Source organism: Cucurbita maxima, unplaced genomic scaffold (genome assembly GCF_002738345.1).
Source record: "Cucurbita maxima cultivar Rimu unplaced genomic scaffold, Cmax_1.0 Cma_Scf00004, whole genome shotgun sequence".
In the NCBI taxonomy this organism is placed as follows: domain Eukaryota; kingdom Viridiplantae; phylum Streptophyta; class Magnoliopsida; order Cucurbitales; family Cucurbitaceae; genus Cucurbita; species Cucurbita maxima.
The window spans coordinates 3,072,961-3,093,905 of record NW_019272020.1 but is presented as its reverse complement, the minus strand read 5'-3'; the positions used below and the strand labels follow the sequence as shown (position 1 = coordinate 3,093,905).

Below are 20,945 nucleotides of genomic sequence, written 5' to 3'. Positions count from 1 at the left end.
TTCACAACCTCATCCTCAACTCTTTACGGCAAAGATTATAGCAGCTGGAATTTTGCAGGAGTGGAGCTTTTCACTTCCTTTCACGCCTCATTGGTGGCTTTCCGTATTTCTGAAAAACTAACCCTAACCGGTAAGTTTACGCTTTAAATTCCTCATTCACTTTAGTTTCATTTCCGAACATTTTTCACTCATTTTGATCCTGCGCAGATTTTCTTTTTCCCTTTCATTTCAGCTCATTCTTCTTTTCGATCTGTGACTACGACTCTTTCTTCCTTGTTCTTGTCGATCTTCCATCTCTGCAACTGCGATTGTTAAAACTCCCTGTTCTTCATCCCTCTTCTATTACTTTCCAATTCTGGCTCGAATCCTTCATTCGTTCACAGGTTAGTTCGGCTCTTTTTACTGTTTGTTTTCACGAAACTAGAAGTTTTTCTAAGCGGAACTGTTTTATGTGAACTCTTCTTATTTTCTCTCCCTCTTCTCAGTGTTTTCCATATCAGAAGCAAGGCTAGATTTAGAGATTGAGTAGCGAGGTTGAAATGGCGAAAGAGAGATTCCAGATCAGGAAGATCGATAACGCTACTGCGAGACAAGTCACCTTCTCCAAGCGCCGGAGGGGACTGTTTAAGAAAGCAAAAGAGCTATCCGTTCTATGCGATGCTGATGTCGCCCTCATTGTCTTCTCCGCTACCGGAAAGCTGTTTGAGTTCTCCAGCTCAAGGTTTTTCTCTGCTTCTCACTCACTCCTCTTTTTTTGGTAGAAACCAAAACTTTAATCGGTCTATCACGATTTCTGAGTTCTTCTGCGTTTTCTGATACTTCTTTAATTCCATTTACAAAGGTCACTTTGTTACTAAAAATGACGAGAACCATGACAGAAATAAAAAAACAAACTGCAGAAAACATGTGTATTTTGCTTTCAACGATCTTACGGAAAACGATTCGAACATAAGAGAAAACAATCACTAATTCGATAATGGATATAAGAGGAAATTTTTTGAAAAGTAGCGCCTTATAAAATTTGTCATATGCCTCGAGCTTCGCCCTTTCATCAGCAACGAGGTTTATGGTAGCAGCGATGACTGAAATTTTGGTTCACTCAATTAAAACTTACTGCAGTTATTGTATCGAGGTTATGCTTAACTTTAGCTGTTTATGTTTGTCCATATATTTCTTTACCTACATCAGAGTAACAGACATGTGTTCATTATCATTAATTTCTTCTTGTTTAGTCATCTGCTTCACTGACTGCTATCTGCATTTGACTTTCTGAAGCATGAAGGGAATCATAGAAAGACATAATTTGCACTCTAAGAACCTTCAGAAATTGGAACAACCATCCCTTGAACTACAGGTTTGGCGTTTCTTTCCAGATATTTCCTTTAAAAAATGGTCATCATTTTTTTTTTTTTTTTTCCAACGGTTTTCAAAGGATAAAAATAATATTATTATGGAAGCCGAAAAACATCGATCATAATTTGTCATTTTTTTAATATGAGAAACTGCTTAATCTTGTCATTTTAAAACTGAAGCGACTTTATTTGTTTTAAGAACACAAATTATTATGGAAACTTATTAAAGCAAAAAACCCTCCCTTAAAAAACAGTTATTTTTACACTGATTTTTATTCTAAAAATAGAAATCCATTTTAAAAGTAGTTTCTCAACAATCACCGTTGAAAACCACTTTTCTCATCCTGAAGTCTACTTTATATCCTGTTAAAACAGTAGCTCCAGATTTTGCAGTGAAATGGCATTTACTTGATGTCTTAATAATTTTTTTTTAAGAACTCAACTAATTTTGATATAATTTAATATAGTTCATTCTATTTCTTTAAATTTGAAATTACGTTCGAATCTCTAAAATATATTTTGAAGATTCCAGAAAGCATATGCTCAGAAGAAGGGTAAGAAGCTTATGTTTTGCTATATTAGTATGTTGAGGACGACTTGGATTCTTTCAACTCGGTAGTGGTTCCCATTCATTAGTTTGCTGAAACATTGCTTACTACTGTCAATGATTTCAGCTGGTTGAAAACAGCAATTACACCCGACTAAACAAGGAAATTGCTGAGAAAACTCAGCAGCTAAGGTATTTACACGAGAAGTTTTGTTTTTGTTTAATTTTTAAATTTTTTTTGAATGAAGATAACTTGAACTTTTGACTTTACGAAGGGTATTTGTTTGAGTTGGAGTCTGCAGTCTTTAAACCACAAAAATATATGGTTTTTTAATCACATTAATGGTGTAATTAATCCGTCAATTTGTTACGTTTTTTTTTTCTTTAAAAATATCTACAGGTTGGGGACTTCTTTTATGGTTGGATGAGGCTATCTTTACGGGTGTTGCTTAATTAATTAAATAGTTGGATTTGGATAGTTTGTTTGATAAATTTGCCAAAATTTCCCATACTCGATTTTGTTGTTAGATTTGAGTATTTTCGTGATTAGGTTCGAGTCTTCTCATAATTAACCTTTGCTGTGTTTTTATGATTATGATTGGACATTTCTTTTGTCCACCATGTTCGGTGTTTAGATATGAGTATTTTCTTGATTATATTTAGTCGTTTTTTATATGATTTTAGTGTGAGAAGGTATTCACTATAACACAAGTTCAAGGATTTAAATGAATGAAATTAAAATCAACTCCCACCTGAAATCTCATCACATGTTAGGAAATTCAGATTATAATGGTTTCTTCAGACTAATTTCTCTCACACACAGTTAAATTTGTTGACAATTTAGGCAGATGAGGGGAGAAGAGCTCCAAACATTGAATATAGAGGAACTCCAGCAGCTAGAGAAGTCACTGGAGTGTGGATTGAGCCGTGTGATGGAGAAAAAGGTATTTTCCATTCCACTGTCCATAAGAAAATCCCCTTTTCTTCTCCTCATATACAGTTTCGTTTTGATGTCCTAGGGCGAACGAATCATGACAGAAATATCTGATCTTCAAAGAAAGGTTAAGTACAGTTTCGTAGTGCAAATCAAAATGCATTAATTTCTAGTATATTACTCGGAATATGAATGAATGTGCTATTTAATTACAATTATCAAACGAGGTGAAGGTAAATTCAAACTTTTATGTGCATGCAGTCGGCTGAGTTGATGGAAGAGAATAGGCGACTGAAACAAGTAGGAAGAATAACCCTTTCCGCAGCACTTTAATATAAAATGTGTCCTTTAAAACCCTATGTAACTTATAGTCGTGGTGGTTTGCAGGCGCAAAAAATGAATTGCGTGAGGAACCTTGGCGTTGAGCCGGAGAATTTGGTCGTGGAAGATGGCCAGTCGTCGAACTCCGTCACTGAAGCTTGTGTCTCCAACTCCAATGGCCCGCCTCAAGATCTGGATAGCTCAGACACATCTCTGAAACTAGGGTAACCTCACTGCTTGAAAGTTTATTGCATCTATTTTCTAGTAATGTTCATTTAGACTGGTCAAGTTTTATATGATCGAGTGGACCCAATGGTTGCAGGCTGCCGTATTCCGGGTGACGGCGACGGTAATGGCGATCGGGAAGATGAACACGTACTGCAGCTAGCGAAAGGTAGTGTGTAAAAATAATAATACCCAATTTTTTGGGTTAGTTGAGTAATTGGAATCAAACTCTTAACCCTGATTTTCTAATTCATGTGCCTCTATTGAAATCTGAAAACAGGTTTTTTTTTTAAGAATTCAATGCACCGTTTTAGCGAATCAAACTAGAATTCGAGTGGGCTCGATGAAACCTTGGCGTATGCTATCAGTCGTACTTTTCCTGCGTTTAGCTGGAGACATATTGCCCTTGTTTTGTTAAACAAGCGTTGAGTCATAATTTTGGTTTAAACAAACAACGGTTGTTTATGCTTTTGAATTGGCTTGGTGGGATAATGCTGCTGTGTCCAAAATTGATACCTTATTTAGATAAACGTTAAGACAATAAGAAGATTTAGGCATGTTATGTTTGAAGAAGGTGCATGTAATTATTAATTTTATTTTTTTTTTAAGCCGTTTTTAGTTATCCTATTTTTTAGATTGTTTTTATTTGTACATAGTCTCCATTCATTTGTTTTTATTTGTTCATGGTCTCCATTCACTCATCTACTTCAGGTGTCACAATTTGTCAAGTTAACTCACTTGCAATCTATTGTTATTATTAAATTTAAATTTTGAAGTAATAACTTAATCTAAACTTAATTCCGTCCTCAAATTTTGTATTTATTTTGATGTAAAAGAAAACGTAAATATAAAATCACGACCACAATAACTAATTATAAGTGGAATATCATCATCAAATATTTGGTTTAAAGCTATTCCGTTTCCTAACGATGGATTAGAAATTCACGTCTAAGTTATAATTGATGATTATAAAGGGAAATCCCTCTATTTTTGTAATTACTTAATTGAGCCTTCGTAATCGGGCCTCCACAATTCATTGAGTTCTTAAATGTCTTTTATTTAGATAATTAGTTAGGAGTATATTTGAGATATTTAGGGATCAGTTAGATTTAGTATATTTTAAGTTAGATTTAGATTTGATTAATGGTATATTTTATTTATTTACCAAATTTAGTTAGTTATATATTTTTTCTAAAATTTTTTAGGGTTTGTATCCTATTTAAACGTCTTAAATATGAATGAAGATCATAATCCCAATTCTATTTCTATTTCTCATTTTGTATTAGAGCTGTTCTTAAATATCAAAATTTCCTGTAGAATCATCCAAATCTACCTTCAAAATTTCAGATGTTGATTTAACATATCCTTATTATATTCGATCACTCTGATCAGCCATAAAAATTAAATGGAGCAAATTAACAATCCGGGAGTAAATTAGTTATGCATGCTCTTATTGCCAAGAAGAAACTTGACTTCATTGATGGCACAATTGAAGAACCGTCCCAAAATGAAAATTCAACCGAATTTGAACTTTGAAATCAGTGCAACAGTATGATAATATCTTGGTTAACTCATTCCGTTGAACCAGATATCGCTAAAGGCATTATTCATGCCAAGACAGCTCATCAAGTGTGGGTTGATTTTCACTATCAATTCTCACAAAAGAATGCTCCAGCAATTTTTCAGATACAAAACTCGATAGCAACGATGTCACAAGGAACCATGGCACTGTCAACATATTTCACCAAGCTCAAAGCACTCTGGGATGAACTGGAAGCGTACCGCACACCATTTACCTGTAATCAACGTCAAATACATATTGATCAACGCGAAGAAGACAAGTTGATGCAATTGCTCATAGGGCTCAATGAGTCTTATAAAACGGTGAGATCTAACATATTGATGATGTCTCCATTACCTAATGTGAGGCAAACCTATTCATTACTTGTACAAGAAGAGATGCAGCGTCAAAGCGTCAGGTAGCTTCTAAACCTACTGAGAATAGCTCAATTGCGATTGCATCAGCAGTGCAGAAGAAAACAACATATTCAAAATTCGCCAAGGACAAATCGTGTGAACACTGCAATAAAAGTGGTCATACAATCAATGAGTTTCAAATCCTTAAGTTTCACGGTAAGTTTTGTGATAGAAGGGGACATACAGAAAATCGGTGTTGACAGAAAAATAATTCTAGAAGGTCAAGACAAGTCAATCAACACAATAATCGTGGATATCGATCATCTGCAAATATGGCCGATGTTTCTAAGTTGAATACTGAAGAACAGTCACCGAATTCCATTCCAAAATTTTCTTATGAGCAATTACAACAGATAGCACAAGTCTTATCTGCAATCAATCATTGCCCGATAATTCTGACAATCACATCAATGTTGCAGGTTTGTTTCCCATATCTACATTATCTATTAATTCTGCGAGTTCTAATTCATGGATTCTCGATAGTGGAGCTACGGATCATATAGTATCAAAATCTTATGTTATGACTGAACCAAAGGCTGCCATCATGTCTACAATAAATTTACCTAATGGAGAGACAACACGTGTGTCACATTCTGGCAATATTTCCCTTAGCCCTAACCTTAAATTAAACAACGTTGTTTTATGCGTGCCTTCATTCAACTTAAACCTAATGTCCATCAGCAAACTTACCAATGACTTGAAATGTTATGTCACATTCTATCATGATTCTTGTGTTATGCAGGACTTGGCTACGAGGAAGATGATTGGCTCGGGTAAACAATTTGGAGGTCTCTATCATATTTCTTCATCTCCAATCAAATCTTCAGCTCATCAAGTATCTCAGTCATCTGATTTGTGGCATTTATGCCTAGGTCATCCTTCTTTTTCTCGTTTTAAATTTCTAGCTGATCAATTGCATCTTAATAATGAGAGTTATTCTCATAATTGTAGTATCTGTCTGTTAGCAAAACAAACTAGGTTGTCTTTCCCAAGAAGTTCAATAACAACTCATTCAGCCTTTGATCTGATACATTGTGATGTTTTGGGGACCACATAAAATTCCTACCCATTCTGGTTTGCGTTTTTATCTCACTATTGTTGATGATTTTACTCGATGTACTTGGGTTTTTCTAATGCAACATAAGTCTGAAGTACATCATTTGTTAATGAACTTTGTTAAATTCGTTCAAACTCAATTTCATACTACTATCAAGATAGTTCGATCAGACAATGGGACTGAGTTCTTATCTTTGCAACCATTCTTTACTTCTTGTGGCATTGAATTTCAGCACACTTGAGTCTATACTCCACAACAAAATGGAAGCATCGTCATATCCTAAATGTAGCTAGGTCTTTAGGTTCCACTTAATTTTTGGGGAGAGTGCATTTTAACGGTTGTTTATCTTCTAAATAGAACGTCATCATCATTGTTATCTAACAAGACACCCTTTGAAGCACTCTACAATCGACCACCTACATTTCATCATTTAAAGTTTTTGGTTGTAAATGTTATGTAACTATAGTACATCCTAAGCAAAAATTTGAACCTCGGGAAATTCCTTGTGTTTTCGTAGGATATCCTTGTGGTCATAAAGGTTACAAGTTATATGACATGTAATCTCACAAATTCTTTATCAGCCGTGATGTTAAATTTTGTGAAGATGACTTTCCTTTTTCATCAGCTTCACAAACTTTGACATTAGCTCATTCGACTCCTGTTGTACCACTTCATGATCCATCCTACTCAAACATCCATCCTCCGCCTTCTATTCCTTCACCTCCTATTCCTCCTTCACCTACTACTTCGTCATCTCCTCCACCTTCTCCAGATTCGCCCGCTAATTCTAATCCTATCCCACCTAATACATCAGCTCCACTCCGACGTTCTACTCGTACTAAACAGCCTTCAGCTTGACATAAAGATTATGAGATATCTTTTGGAGCCAATCATTTAACCTCTAGCTCAAGTCCCAGCACTGGCACCAGGTATCCCCTTCCATCGTTACCTTTCATTCTCTCGTTTTTCTCCTACTCAACGTGCTTTTCTAGCTCTTATCACATCCCAGACAGAACCTAAAACCTATGACGAGGCAGTTGGCGACCTATGGCAGTAGGCTATGAATGATGAAATTGCAGCTTTGGAACGTAATCATACATGGTCTCTCGTTCCTCTACCACCTGGTCATAAAGCTATTGGTTGTCGTTGGGTATACAAAATTAAATACAACTCTGATGGTTCTGTTGACCGTTATAAAGCTCGACTTGTAGTAAAGGGATACACTCAGGTTGAGGGTATTGATTACACATAAACATTTTTTCCTACAACGAAACTTACTACACTTCGTTGCCTACTCACTGTTGTTGCTGCTCGAAAATGGTTCACTCATCAATTAGATGTTCAAAATGCCTTTTTCCATGGTAATCTAGACGAGGAAGTCTATATGTCTTTACCACTAGGTCTTCGCCGACAGGGGGAGAGTATGTCGGCTCCATAAATCTCTTTATGGATTAAAACAGGCTTCTCACAATTGGTTCTCCATATTTTCTACAACTATACAAAATGCAGGCTACACTCAATCCAAAGCAAATTACTCTTTATTTACTAAGAGTAAAGATACTTCTTTCGCTGCAGTTCTAATCTATGTTGATGATATTTTGTTGACAGATTCAAAGAAATTCAATATCTCAATACTAGTTTACTCCAAAAATTTCTTATCAAAGATTTAGGAAATTTGAAATATTTTCTAGGCATTGAATTTTCTGGGTCTAGAAAAGGAAATTTTATGTCTCAAACGAAGTATGCTCTAAACATCTTTCAAGACAGGTCTTACAGGAGCACTTCCAGACAAATTTCCTATGAAGCAAAATCTGAAACTTTCTTTAACTAAAGTAGAGAAGTTGAATGATCCAAGTAAATACATACTGTTGATTGGCAGATTAATATATTTGACCGTCACTAGGCCTGACATAGCTTATTCACTTGTATGCTTAGCCAATTTATGCATGAACCAAGAAAACCACATTGGGAGGCAGCTCTTCGAGTTCTGAGATACATCAAAGGCACTTCTGGTCAAGGACTCCTGCTACCATTTGAAAACAATTTAAGATTAGAAGCATATTGCGATTATTTATTGGATGCTCCACAGCGTTACTGTAGCATGCAGGCAACCCATATCCAGATCCACTCGGAAACTTATAATTTCTTGGATGCCTCACAACTTTACCGTAGATTCACGCAGCGAGGAATTGTCAGTATTATCCTAATATGTAATTCTCTCTCTTTTTTTTTTTCTTAACAGTTAATTAAATTATATAATAATTTATCTTCTGAGCTTCACATTGTTTTTAAATGCTCTTTCAACACACGTGTCGCCTGATATTTTTATTTTCATTATTATAAAATTTAACTACAAATTTAAAATATCTCTATATATTAGTGGGTTATAGAATTAAATTAACTTATCATATTTAATGCGCATGAATATAAAATAAAAAAAACAAATAAATAAGTTAACTCCAAATAGCATCCGTCCCTATAAACATTAGGATGGGACAGGGAACATAATGTCCCACTCCCTCACATTCACGATAATTATAAATTGAGCTTATGATTTTTTTTTTTTTAATTCTCTTATATATTTTATACCAACAAGATCTTAAAAGCTACAAATATAGTTTTTGAATTTTTTTTCTTTAATTATATTTAAGAATTTAAATGTTTTTTAGTAAGAGATTTAGAAAACTTAAAAGGAAATAAATGATTCATTTTTAGTGTTCACGGAGTATAATTTTCATGACTTATTTTGATTCTTTGAAAAAATTATAGTCTCTTACTTGTACCTATCAATTATATTCTCGTTGATTAGCGTTCAGATTTTTCCTAACAAGTGGAACCGACAAGCAAAATTGAGCATATAATTCATTTGTGTAGCTGTAAGATCTAATACTATAGCTCATCCTAAGAGTAGACTGGCCATACACTGTTTACGACTATCCATCTTAATTGAAGATCTCATTAAAGTTCGTTGATGGAGAAAGGTACGCAACGGGGATACGATTTTCATCTTAATTGTGGATATCTATCGAAAGTTCGTAGAAGGAGAGAAGTACAGAATGGGTGTGGAACTGCGTGAATAATTGCAGTCATCCGTCGAGAGCTGAGTGTCGGTGCTCTAGTAGGTAGCGATTAATGAATCCAATAAAGTGGACCATCCAAGCAGAGGCAGCAACGGGTCATATCTGTCATGGAAAACAAGCCTCCGTCCTTTTCTGGTTAAAACTTGAACACAGAGGCTAAAGTGATTTTCGCCGCGTGATACTCTCGTTACTTTTAATCGCCATACCCACCTTTTATCTGCTTGGGCCCTCTCTGAAAGCGACACCCTTTCTCTTCCATCGATTCATTTGCGAGCTGTACAGATGTCCATGTGTGTGAATCAGATGCCTTTTACTCTCTTATAACTCACACCCTCTGCAATAAACCTCTCATCTCCTTCATTACAATCCATTTCTGCTTCTGGGTTTTGGGGTTTCGCATTCTATAGGCATAACCCATCTCCGAGATCCTTGCGTTTTCGAGGTTTGTTCTTTGTTATGGGACTCAGTTATCAGTCGAGCAGAGCTGGAGCTCTGGTTGGTGGTTTCATGCTGCTTTTCTCCGTGTTTCTACCGGGTTTGTTTAGCCATTTGGGTCATGCTTCGCCTTCCACGTTCTCGGTATTTCTTTCCCACTTTTGGTCTTCCTCCTTGAAGCTTTTGAACTTTTGATCTTCTTTGTATTGTTCTGTGAAATTATTTAGGAAATGTGGATGTTTTGATTTGTTGAAGGGTTGCCGTAAAGAGAAACCTTTATCGTAGTGGAGAAATGGAAATTTTTTCCCTCTTATAGTTAATGCTTTCGTTTACTCCTTTTTCCCGTCCAATTTTTTTGGAAATGTGAAGACATAATAACGTTCCCCTCTTCATTTATAGTATGTCGGTATGATATTTGATTTAGCTTGCTGGTGACAGAAAAGAAAACTTATAATGTTTGGTTCATAATTAGTTTAGCCTTAGGGGAATGGTACTCCGCAGGGCCATTTTAAGTTAACCAACTCTGGTTAAATCTAAACTGATCGGCAGGCCTTTGAACGTATAGGAATGGTTATTTCTTCATCTCTATCTGTTCAACTTTTTTTTAAATCATAACGTTTTTTCCCCAGTGGAAATATTATTTGTTGTAGTTTGACTTGTGGGTGTATTATGCGCCTCTATTAGGCCTTTCAGGAGTTCTTAAGATAATAATTGATGATTTAATTGGACTCTTGTAGGAATGGAACACTCCAAAGCCCAGGCATTCGCGTCTGCTGAAGAGTGCTTTACAACGCCAAAGTGTGGGTTTGTTGATTGATCATATAATTCGAAGTTGTTTTTTTGAATCTCCAACTACATTATCTTATGAATGAGAATCTAATAGAGTTAAATCCTATTTCTATGACAGCCAATACCAGATCAGTCTGATTTATGGGCTCCTTTAACTGATGAAGGGTGGAGGCCTTGTGTTGATTCTTCAAAAGATTCCTGTAAGTTTTGAACCATGGAGTTGTAGGTTTCAGAAACTCCCCGTGATGATTTGTACTTAAACATATCACTTACTGAATTTCTGATGTTTTTTATACCTGGTTTGTGCCATTGATCCATGTCTTGCAGCACTACCAGGGGAGTCTGAAGGATATATTCAAGTGTTTCTTGATGGAGGCCTGAACCAGCAAAGAATGGGAGTATGTGTTGGTTTAAACTTTTGTCGGCACATTTTTGTTGATAAGGCAGTCTTCAATTTTAAAATATTTGGTCCACATGCAGATATGTGATGCAGTTGCTGTAGCAAAATTTCTAAATGCAACCCTTGTGATTCCCCACCTTGAAATTAATCCGGTCTGGAAAGACTCAAGGTACTAACAAAATTTTCTCTGCGGGGTATTGTTCTATTCTAGTATATTTGAAAAGTGATCACGAGATTTTTTACCTTATCCTTTACTTTTTTGGAATCTGCAGTTCTTTCGTCGATATATTTGATGTGGATCACTTTATTAATGTGTTGAAAGATGACATTTCTATAGTTAAAGAGCTGCCAGCTGAATTTTCTTGGAGTACTAGGGAATATTATGCTACAGCCATTCGGGCTACGAGAGTCAAAACAGCGCCTGTTCATGCCTCGGCCAAATGGTATCTGGACAATGTCTTGCCTGTATTGCAGAGGTTGGTATTGAAGCCTATCCATCTTGACCTTTTAGGACTGAAAGTGTACTGGCTTTGGTTTCATATCTGCATATTCAGTTTCTCACTTCATTTGTATAAATATAAAAGATGAAGCATTTACCCACAACTGAGAAATGAAATTAGGAACATTCAATGTGAGATCTCACATCGGTTGGAGAGGGGAACGAAGCATTCCTTATAAGACTGTGGAAACCTCTTCCCAATAGACGCGTTTTAAAACCGTGAGGGGAAGCCTAAAAGGGAAAGCCCAAAGAGGATAATATCTACTAGTGGTGGGCTTGAGTCGTTACAAATGGTATCAGAGCCAGGCACCGGGCGGTGTGCCAATGAGGACACTGGCCCCCAAGGGGGTGGATTGTGAGATCGCACATTGGTTGGAGAGGGGAACGAAGCGTTCCTCATGAGAGTATGAAAACCTTTCCCTAACAGACACATTTTAAAACCTTAAGGGAAAGTCCAAAAGCGGACAATATCTGCTAGCGGTTTGGGCTGTTACATGCAATACATGCAATAAGACAAGAATGATATGGAAGTGGGGGAGAAGTTGCATTGCCAAGGAGTAACCTTCAGGTTTAAAAAGATTACGTAACATGGTATACCTCATGCTTGGATTTGTGGATGTCTGAAAATTTTGATCGAAAGATTCAAAATCTTTCTAATGTTTGTATGTGCTATGGAGCTTTCTTATTATTCTCTGAAACCTGTTCCTATCCCGGTTTTACATTCTTTTTCTATATTAATGATTCAGCTACGGTATCGCTGCCATTGCACCCTTCTCACACCGTCTCGCTTTTGAGAACTTGCCTGATGAGATACAAAGGTTGCGTTGTAAGGTCAACTTTCAAGCATTAACTTTTGTTCCTCATATCCGAGCACTAGGAGATGCTCTCATCAGCCGGCTGCGGTATCCTTCGAATAGGAAGGATTCAAAGGAGGCCAACTACCTAAGTTTGACCACTGATGCAAATGTACAAGGTCCAATGAAGTTTGTTGTCCTACACCTTCGATTCGACAAGGTACAGCCACCCTTCCTTTCTAGGTGCCAGATTTAAGTGAAGTTCGCTTTGTGCTTCTTAACAATTCAAGTTGTCCAGTGTTACTATCTTTTGGACATTGCCTTTCTACGTTATCTTGCTGATATTATAGATCATTAATTATAGTAGTCCCTTGCATTCCAACAATAGAAGGCCTCATTGCTCAAATTTTATTTCGTTAATTATTGGGACTGACATTTTTGTTCATGAGCTACCACCATACTCTGCTCAAAGTAAGCAACTGGTCAAATTAAGAAGTCCTCATTACAACTTCAGCGTATTTTAGGTCTTTACTTAACTGTTCATACTAAGTTCTAAGAACAGGAATACTGGCCCATACGACCGGCCATTATGAAATCAAATTGAATGACTGAGAATTTGGATTGGTTGATCATATATTCTTCATTTTTTTTTTTTTTTTTTCACAAATGTCGTATGACGTTTTGCCGCTGCTGATTTCTTTATGTTCAACATGAAGGACATGGCAGCTCATTCAGCCTGCGATTTTGGTGGGGGAAAAGCTGAAAAACTTGCTTTGGCCAAATATCGTCAAGTGCTCTGGCAGGGAAGGGTCCTTAACTCTCAGTTCACAGATGAAGAGCTGCGGAGTCAGGGGCGTTGCCCTTTGACACCTGAAGAGATCGGTTTGCTGCTAGCTGCTTTGGGTTTTGACAACAATACCCGTCTTTATTTGGCCTCCCACAAGGTAGTTCCTTCTCTATATACGAATAAACCAACCAAGCTTGCTTGAAGTCGTCTGGGGTTTGAAAGTGAAACTATTACCATTACTTGGAAGTTGGAACCCTAAAGTGCATGGTTCTTTCAGGTATATGGTGGGGTGGCTAGGATTTCAACTTTGCGGAGTCTTTTCCCATTAATGGAAGACAAGAAGAGTCTCACTTCTGGAAATGAACTTGCCCAAATCAAAGGAAAGGCTTCTTTGCTAGCTGCGGTTGATTACTACGTAAGCATGCACAGTGACATTTTTATCTCGGCTTCTCCTGGAAATATGCATAATGCAATAGTAAGTAAACTTCTTGCTGATTCTTAGTCTGTCAAATCTTGCTAAGCAAACCTGTGTTTTTTGTACCAACACTTCCTGCAAGTGATTTATTTATTAAGCAGATGATCATTCTTGTACTCTTTCTTGATATATTTTACAGGTGGGACATCGCACTTACGAGAACTTGAAGACCATAAGACCAAACATGGCATTGTTGGGACAGCTTTTCATGAATAAAAGCATCATTTGGTCAGATTTTCAGCAGGCCACTGTAGAAGGCCACTTAAACAGACAAGGACAAATAAGGTTGAGAAAGCCAAAGCAGTCAATATACACATATCCTGCTCCTGATTGTGTTTGCCACGCTTGAAATGGTGTTCTTATTGGGTACCACTTTCTGTCACTAAAACAGACCACTCTTAATGATTCTGCAACTATTGTTCGTCGGTAGTAATCTGTTGAATAAAGAAAAATTAGATTTTCCGATCAGTCGGCCTGCATCATTTGATGTTCCGAAAATCCAGTGCGAGGAAGAATTTTCATAGTTTGTAAAGATATGGAGGTCTACTGGGAAGGCTTATGTCTTCTGGGGCAGATTCAGATTAATGCAGTATGTAGTGTGCTAATGTCTTCGGATTATTGACAGATCATCTTATTAATGTAAAGAATTGTTTGTAAAAATACATCACTTTTTGGTGCTGTTTTTTGTTTGATTAATCTCAAAAGGCTGGAAAAGAGTTCTTGAACTTTTCTGCAAAATGGGGAAGAGAGACACAAAAGAACAACGAATCAATGGTCCACTAATAAGCAAATAATGGAACATCCAAGATGAGTATTACAATGGAAGGGAAATTTCAAATAAATATGAACATTGGCTCTGAAGTAAATGAAGTTGAGCCTGTTCTAATCAGTTCGTCGTCCAAAACGAGACGAATCTCAAACTACGTTAAAAAAAGAAAAGAAAAGGGTTGGTACTAATACAGATGAATTGTACAGAACAAAAGAATTTTGAAAAAAAAAAAGGGTTTATACTGTGTGACTCACGGAGTTGTGGCAACTGGTTGCAGGCTTCAGCTAACTGTTGAGCTCTCTAAAGGGCGATCTTGTATCAGACGAGACTTCAAATCTTTTCATTGAAGGAGAATTCACATTCTCTTTCAGCTCAGCCCTTTGACATTCATTGCCAAAAGAGAGCATTACCTTCTCCAGAAGGCCCATCAATTCTCTGTCTGAATTAGAAAACTCGCTGATATGATTGCCTATGCCTCCGATAATACCCATCAAGTCTTCCTTTTCTGAAGACAACTTCATCACATCGTCTACCAAATTACTCTTCTCACTCTTGAGCTCATCGATCACGACATCTGAATATTTTAGCTTTGTCTTCAATTGATCCGTCAGTCTCTTCATTTCAGACTCTTTTTCTTCCAAACTTGCTTCAATCTTCATTGCCTTCTCTTCTGCATGACCCAATGATACTTCCTTAAGCTCCAGCTTCTGCTGTATTAGGCGAATATTATCCTCAAGTTCTGAAATCATCAGTTTCTTCTCTTCAGTTTCTAGAATAGCCAAAAACTCGGCAGCATTAATCTTCTCCCAAGCCTGATGGACGAAATTAATTTCTGCTTGCTTCTCTTCAAGCTCTGATGAAAAAGACATTAAAGTGCTGTTAAATTTTTGTTCCAGTGAATGTATTAGCTGCATGAGTTGTTCGATTCTTTTGTTTTTCTTTTCTACCATCTGAATGAGTTTCTCCTTCTCGCGCTCAAACATGCTCTCGGCACCAATATGTGATAGCAAAACTACTTCAAGTTCTCGTCTCAGTGAATCTTGCTCCAGACACTCAACTTCGTTTTGGAGTTGTTCTAACTTCTCATCCTTCCCTCTTATAGTTTGAAGAAAGCTATCTCTCATCGTCTGAAAGGAAGTTTCAGACTCCAATTCTATTATTTCAAGCCCTTGCTCCAGTAGCGTAACCTGTTGCTCCAGACTTTCAATCCTCTTGTCTTTCTCATTTAACTTCTCCATAAGGCTATCTTTCTCTTGCTTAGTGTTATCCCCAATATGGGCTTCTGCAAGCAGTGAGGCTTCCAACTCTCTACGTATGCTATTGTTTTCATCGAGGTCAAGTTGTAACTGTTCAGCAATAGTTTTCCACATATGCATTTCAAAATCCATTTGATTTCCTTCACAGATTTTATCTTCCAGTTCAGCATCTGCTTCTTCCAAGGCATAACATGCTTCTTGAAGTCTCTCCATTGCATCATATTCTATTTGTGTCACTTGTTCTTCCAATAGAAGATAATCCCTGGATGATTCTTCAATTATTTCCATAGACTGATCAAGCTCTCTCAGCTTTAATTTGTACTGCTCTTCAATCATCTCCATTGACTGAACTCGAATATGGGTAGGTTCTTTTTCAGCAAGTTCAGCATTCGTCTCGCCCAAATCATTGCAGACTTCAAGTTCTTCTGCTGCATCATGTTTCATATGCAAACATTTCTCCTCTAACTGAAGCTGATACTTGGTTGATTCCTCGAGCATTTCTTTGTAAACTTCAAGTTTTTCTGCTGCATCATGTTTCATTTGCAAACATTGCTCCTCTAAGTAAAGCTGACACTTGGTTGATTCCTCAAGCATTTCCTTGTAGCTATCTATTTCTTTCTGCATTAGTTGAAGCTGCTCCTCATACAGATCCACGGATTCCACTTTTTTACGCAAAGACGCCACCTTTTTATACTCTGCTTCAATATCTTTGTGGGCCTTTGCCAAAGCCGCATTCTGCACCTCCACCTGTTTCATCAATAAAGATATTTTCTCCTCTCTATCTTTGTCATGCATATAAACTTCAGCCATTTCTTTTGCCAGCTTAACTTGAGCCTCCGATATTCCCTGATTTAATACTAGTAACATGGCAGATAACTCCTCATTTTGTAACTTCAACTGCAATGCTGAAGAATGATGACTTTCCAACATTGCCTCAAGATCCTTCATTTTCGCTTCTCTTCTGCATAGCTCAGATTTGCAATCATTCAAGTTAATTAAAACTTCTTCCACTTGGGATGCCCATTCAACTTCTTTAGCCCTTAGATTTGCAGTGCATTCGCTATGGGCAGTTTCCAAGCTTTGCATCTTCTTTTGCAGTTCTCTGAAAGAAGGTGAACCCCCTGCAGCTTGAATTTGTTCCTCCTGGAGTTCTTTGATGGCTGTTCGCAACCCCTGATTTTCTTCCTCCAGCTTTCGTGTTTGGTATTCTCGTTCCTTCATAAATGAATCTTTTGTTCCCAACGAACTTCTTAAAGTAGCAATTTCTTTATCCCTCTGAGCAGTCATTTCATCCAACTGCATTTTTACATGTTCACACTCATCAAGAACATTACCAAAGCGTGTCTCAAAATCAGTAACTTGAATCTGTAAATACTTTCGTCGACTCTCTTCATGGGCGAGGGCTTGGTTGCAAAGTTCTAACTTGTTATTAAGATCCTTTGAGATTAGCATCTGAGAATCCAACCTTGTCTGCAGTGAAGAGGCCCCATCAAGCAGGGTCCCTTTCTCCAGCTCCCACTTTTTTTTGTTCCCCTTCAATTGTTTTCGGACCTTCTCAAGTGCCTCTTCCAGATGCTTAAATTGCTCTGTTTTCCATTTCAACTGATCTTTAAGCTTTGTAATTTTATTATTTAAATCAATTAGTATATCGTCTCTTTCGCCCTGCTCCATGTGTGCCAGTCCCTCTTCAGCTTCTGTATACTTTCTTTGCCAAAACGATAGATTCTCTTTGAGGCCATGAATCTCTTCTCTGAATTCAAACATCTTCTGCTCTTGATGCATGCATTTCTCATTCGAGTCATCCAAAGCCGATAGGAGACTCCTCTTTTCTTCTTCCAATTTTTCAAACTTTTCATTGGCATCAGCTCGAAGCTTATCATTGGCAGAACCAAGATGTTTTATTGCCGACTCTCTTTCAGCTAGACGTCGTTCAAGTTCCTCCAAACGTTTCTTCTCCATAGATAATTCTTCAGCCTTTTCATTTATCTCTTCAGCTTGCTTCTCAATTTTCAAATTCGCCTCCTGCAACTTAGCGAACTGCTCGCTGTTAATTCTTTTCAAGTTCTCAGATAAGTCTTCCTTCATCTTGCAATCTGCCCTAAGCTTCTCAATATCAGCTTTTGCTTCATCTAGTTCTTCAAGAATTCCATCCATATTCCTCAATTCTAAATCTGAAATTTGTGACAGATGAAGAATAGAAAAGCGTAAAATAGTTAAAAAAGTCTATCAATAAAAAATCAAAACAAATATACCAAGTAATAAAATCTCAGACAGAGCATTCGCATTCACGGGAAACATTGCAATTCCTTGAGGAACTTCAGAGATTATTACAATTATCCGAGGGAATCCCGAAAAGAAAAGGCTAGTGGCCTGTGGATGTTATTCTGCATCTTCTTGGACTAATTAATTACCAGATTCGGATAAAGCGAAAAGAAAAAGAAAAAATTCCGATTGTTGCTTTGATGTTTTCTTACACATTCAGTTTTGTTCATGTTGTTATTATTTTATTAATTTTTCCATGATCATTTTCTCCGTATCCAAGCGAGAGCGGCATTCCAAAAAGAACAAAGAAAATTCTGATACCAATACCTGTAGATCAAAAGTTTTAACAGGCAATGTCAATTGAAAAGATATCTCTGCGGTTCTAAAATATCAAGACCCAACGTAATTTTGGGAAAATGGAAAGACCTACATATATGACAAGGCTAAACTCAACCTAGATCTGTTCTAAGCGGAATGACATTCAAATCGTTATTACTTAACAACTCCGTTGAAATTAATGAATTGCAAACGCAAACATTGATAGCTTAATCCGAAAATATCAGACTGGAAATCCTGTTCCTCATGACCAATGACCAGACAACGCAACAACCTCAAACCCAAATGAATTAAGATCAAATTTATTAACGCTAAATTTTACTCAGATTGTAAATTACAAAAGAATGCTTCAAAATCTTCATTGTTCCCGGTAGAACAGAAAATGATTCAAAAGGAAAATCAACCCCAATCTACTTTTAACAATGACGAACCCCTAAAGATCTGGTAACCGAAGAACATCAGATGAAAACATATAAATCAATAATTTCAAAAGCCATTTTCATGTTTAACTGCACAAAAATCGAAGAAACTAAAAACCGCAATAGTCCAATATTTCCATAAACGCTTAACATTTCAAATTCTCAGAAGCCAAGCAAAAAACGAAGCAGACCGTACCAGGCATCAAAATAAAATATCTGGCGCTTGATTTAGATTCAGCACAAGAACCGTTGGAATTTCAGGTTATTGTGAAAGAACAGGAAGAAGTAGGTCAGAAACGATGAAAAGAAGAGAGAGAAATAAGAAAGGGAGGAAGTGGTTTCTCCAAGTAGCCGTTAAAAGGACCTTTCCGGATTTAAAATAAAATGTGTTAGCGGAGATGGACGGCGAAGTCCCGATCCATATTGAAGCGAACGAAACGCTGTCGTTATGGACCAAATGGGACTAACCGTTACAAGGGTGTTCCATTGGGCCGAAAAAACTGCCCATTAGTTCAGCCCAATTCTAATTGTTGCGATTTGGCAATCCAACTTTTGGGCCTACGGCCCATTATATAATATTACATCCACTTTCCGTTGCTTCGATTTCTAAATTCCATTATGATTTTAATTTGGTAAAACTCTCTAAGAAAATACTAAGAAATAGTAAAAAAAAATAAAAAATAAAAAATAAAAAATAAAAAAGAGATTTAAATTCAAGGGTATATTTGGCACTTTCAAACATTCCAAACTAATTCAGGGTTTACTATTTTCATTGTTTCCAAATCCTAAATTTCCCAATTTAATATTAAAAGCCTTGCTAATATACGTCACCTATTTTTATATATCTCCATAATAGCCCATGTATATTCTTGGAAGTCCTTTCTTAACAAATTTTTGTATATAAGTCAGTGTTATAATGAATAATCCACTTTTTAACAAATCTAAAACAATTTCCTACCAAACATATTATATAGTTTTTAATTTGATATACTTAACACAAAATTAAGTCATTGGGACGGAGTTGGAGTCGAGGATGCTTCCTCCCCATTTTCAATTTAAACGGGATTCTCTATTGATAAGGTCTAATATTTTATTATTTCTTAAGAAAAAAATCAAAAAGAATCTTAATGGAATGATTAAGCATGAGAATGTTGAAATGGATTATATTTTCCATCACTCGTTATTGACATTATTAGCTCCCATGGCAATGAAAGAAACAATAATAGCAAATATCAAACTGGCTTCCAATTTGATTGCTTGGGGGAAAAGAGTGTATTAAAGTTACCTAAAAGAATCAAATGTTATGATAAAAGGCAATTCTCATTTGAAAGAAACCAAATCAAAAATTAACCCATCATGGGATCTTGTAGCATGGAAGTGAACCCAAACTGGAGCGGTTGAGAAGTACCGTTGTTTGAGTAACATTTTATGAGTTCTTTCGTACTAACCTCTACTCAGTTTTATTCAAGTTATGTCTTGGTCTAGGTTCAGATCTATAAGTAGTGACAAATTCTCCATACAAATTCGCTATTACTTATGAATGCCCAACTCAATTATTACCGCAAATACATCTACCATTTTTTAAAATCAGTCTTTTAGTTCAAAATCGTGGTGGAACTAACGCGTATCCTCTCTTGCTTCACTTATAAGCTTCCATGATTAGATGAAGATAAAAGAAAGGAAAAGCTTTGACAAAATATGTTAGTGGATTAATGTATATAATTATGATCCTAATTTGTGGAAACAACTTTTGGACTTCTTGTTGATATAACTCTTTCTTTTCGAAAATAAAAACACTATCTCTATTGGAGAGTTCAGCATACAATTATGAACGTTGATTTTTCTTTCATCACCCGTCAATTCTTTGAAAATAAAGAATTCCAAAAATATTTGGAACGGTTTAAAATAATTATTAACCATCGTAAAATGTTGTACATAAAATTTAAAAGATTTAAAACATGGTTCATAATATATTTAAACAATTTGTTTTAGACGTATTATTAAAAAGATAAAAAAGGTAGAAATTGGAAAGATAACGTGACTAAAGATTCACCGTACACGTTGCAGTAATTCAAACATCCGTTGCAAAGAGTGCGTTTTTTTTTTTTTTTTGTTAACCCCACGTCATGATATTTGGACGATTCTGCTGTAATAATGTATTTCCATGATAAGTCAAATTAAATGCCTAATTCCCATTTTAATATTAAAAGAATTATAATTAATTAAATTAA

At 36.4% G+C, this 20,945-nt stretch overlaps 3 protein-coding genes across 8 annotated transcripts; 2 read left to right on the top strand and 1 right to left on the bottom strand.

Moving 5' to 3' along the window:
* On the top strand, positions 1–8,720 carry LOC111478667 (MADS-box protein SVP-like). Of its 6 annotated transcripts, none has more exons than XR_002717530.1 (11): positions 1–130; positions 208–383; positions 486–721; positions 1,276–1,354; positions 2,027–2,091; positions 2,744–2,843; positions 2,919–2,960; positions 3,095–3,133; positions 3,221–3,378; positions 3,477–3,548; positions 8,503–8,720. XR_002717530.1 is itself a non-coding variant. In XM_023123055.1 (11 exons), exons 3-10 carry the CDS (start codon positions 540–542, stop codon positions 3,493–3,495), a joined length of 684 nt encoding a protein of 227 aa, XP_022978823.1. In that variant the 5' UTR covers positions 1–130; positions 208–383; positions 486–539; the 3' UTR covers positions 3,496–3,529; positions 8,503–8,720. The 6 variants fall into 6 exon arrangements, 3 of the variants coding, with proteins under 3 accessions (XP_022978823.1, XP_022978824.1, XP_022978822.1); XR_002717529.1 differs by lacking the exon at positions 8,503–8,720 and adding an exon at positions 3,660–3,995 and having other exon boundaries at positions 233–383; XR_002717528.1 differs by lacking the exon at positions 8,503–8,720 and adding an exon at positions 3,660–3,995.
* Positions 8,721–9,780: 1,060 nt separating this feature from the next.
* LOC111478666 (O-fucosyltransferase 39-like) lies at positions 9,781–14,334 on the top strand. The gene is made up of 10 exons (XM_023123053.1): positions 9,781–10,072; positions 10,666–10,728; positions 10,836–10,917; positions 11,045–11,115; positions 11,198–11,286; positions 11,390–11,593; positions 12,363–12,630; positions 13,127–13,354; positions 13,475–13,672; positions 13,812–14,334. Exons 1-10 carry the CDS (start codon positions 9,950–9,952, stop codon positions 14,019–14,021), a joined length of 1,536 nt encoding a protein of 511 aa, XP_022978821.1. The 5' UTR covers positions 9,781–9,949; the 3' UTR covers positions 14,022–14,334.
* A 97-nt stretch (positions 14,335–14,431) lies between these two features.
* LOC111478664 (uncharacterized protein At4g38062) lies at positions 14,432–19,058 on the bottom strand. Its single transcript, XM_023123045.1, has 2 exons — positions 18,911–19,058; positions 14,432–17,868 (listed from the first exon to the last, which is right to left on the bottom strand). The coding sequence occupies exons 1-2, from the start codon at positions 18,915–18,917 to the stop codon at positions 14,726–14,728; spliced, it is 3,150 nt and encodes a 1,049-aa protein (XP_022978813.1). The 5' UTR covers positions 18,918–19,058; the 3' UTR covers positions 14,432–14,725.
* Between the last annotated feature and the right edge of the window lie 1,887 nt (positions 19,059–20,945).

Excerpts from the sequence above, each read along its gene's own strand:
- LOC111478667 (XM_023123055.1), top strand. The coding sequence starts at position 540 with ATGGCGAAAGAGAGATTCCAGATCAGGAAGATCGATAACGCTACTGCG. Across the intron at positions 1,355-2,026 it reads AACCATCCCTTGAACTACAG|CTGGTTGAAAACAGCAATTA; the intron begins GTTTGGCGTTTC and ends CAATGATTTCAG. Across the intron at positions 3,134-3,220 it reads AGAATAGGCGACTGAAACAA|GCGCAAAAAATGAATTGCGT; the intron begins GTAGGAAGAATA and ends GGTGGTTTGCAG.
- LOC111478666 (XM_023123053.1), top strand. The coding sequence starts at position 9,950 with ATGGGACTCAGTTATCAGTCGAGCAGAGCTGGAGCTCTGGTTGGTGGT. Across the intron at positions 11,116-11,197 it reads TGAACCAGCAAAGAATGGGA|ATATGTGATGCAGTTGCTGT; the intron begins GTATGTGTTGGT and ends GTCCACATGCAG. Across the intron at positions 13,673-13,811 it reads GAAATATGCATAATGCAATA|GTGGGACATCGCACTTACGA; the intron begins GTAAGTAAACTT and ends TATATTTTACAG.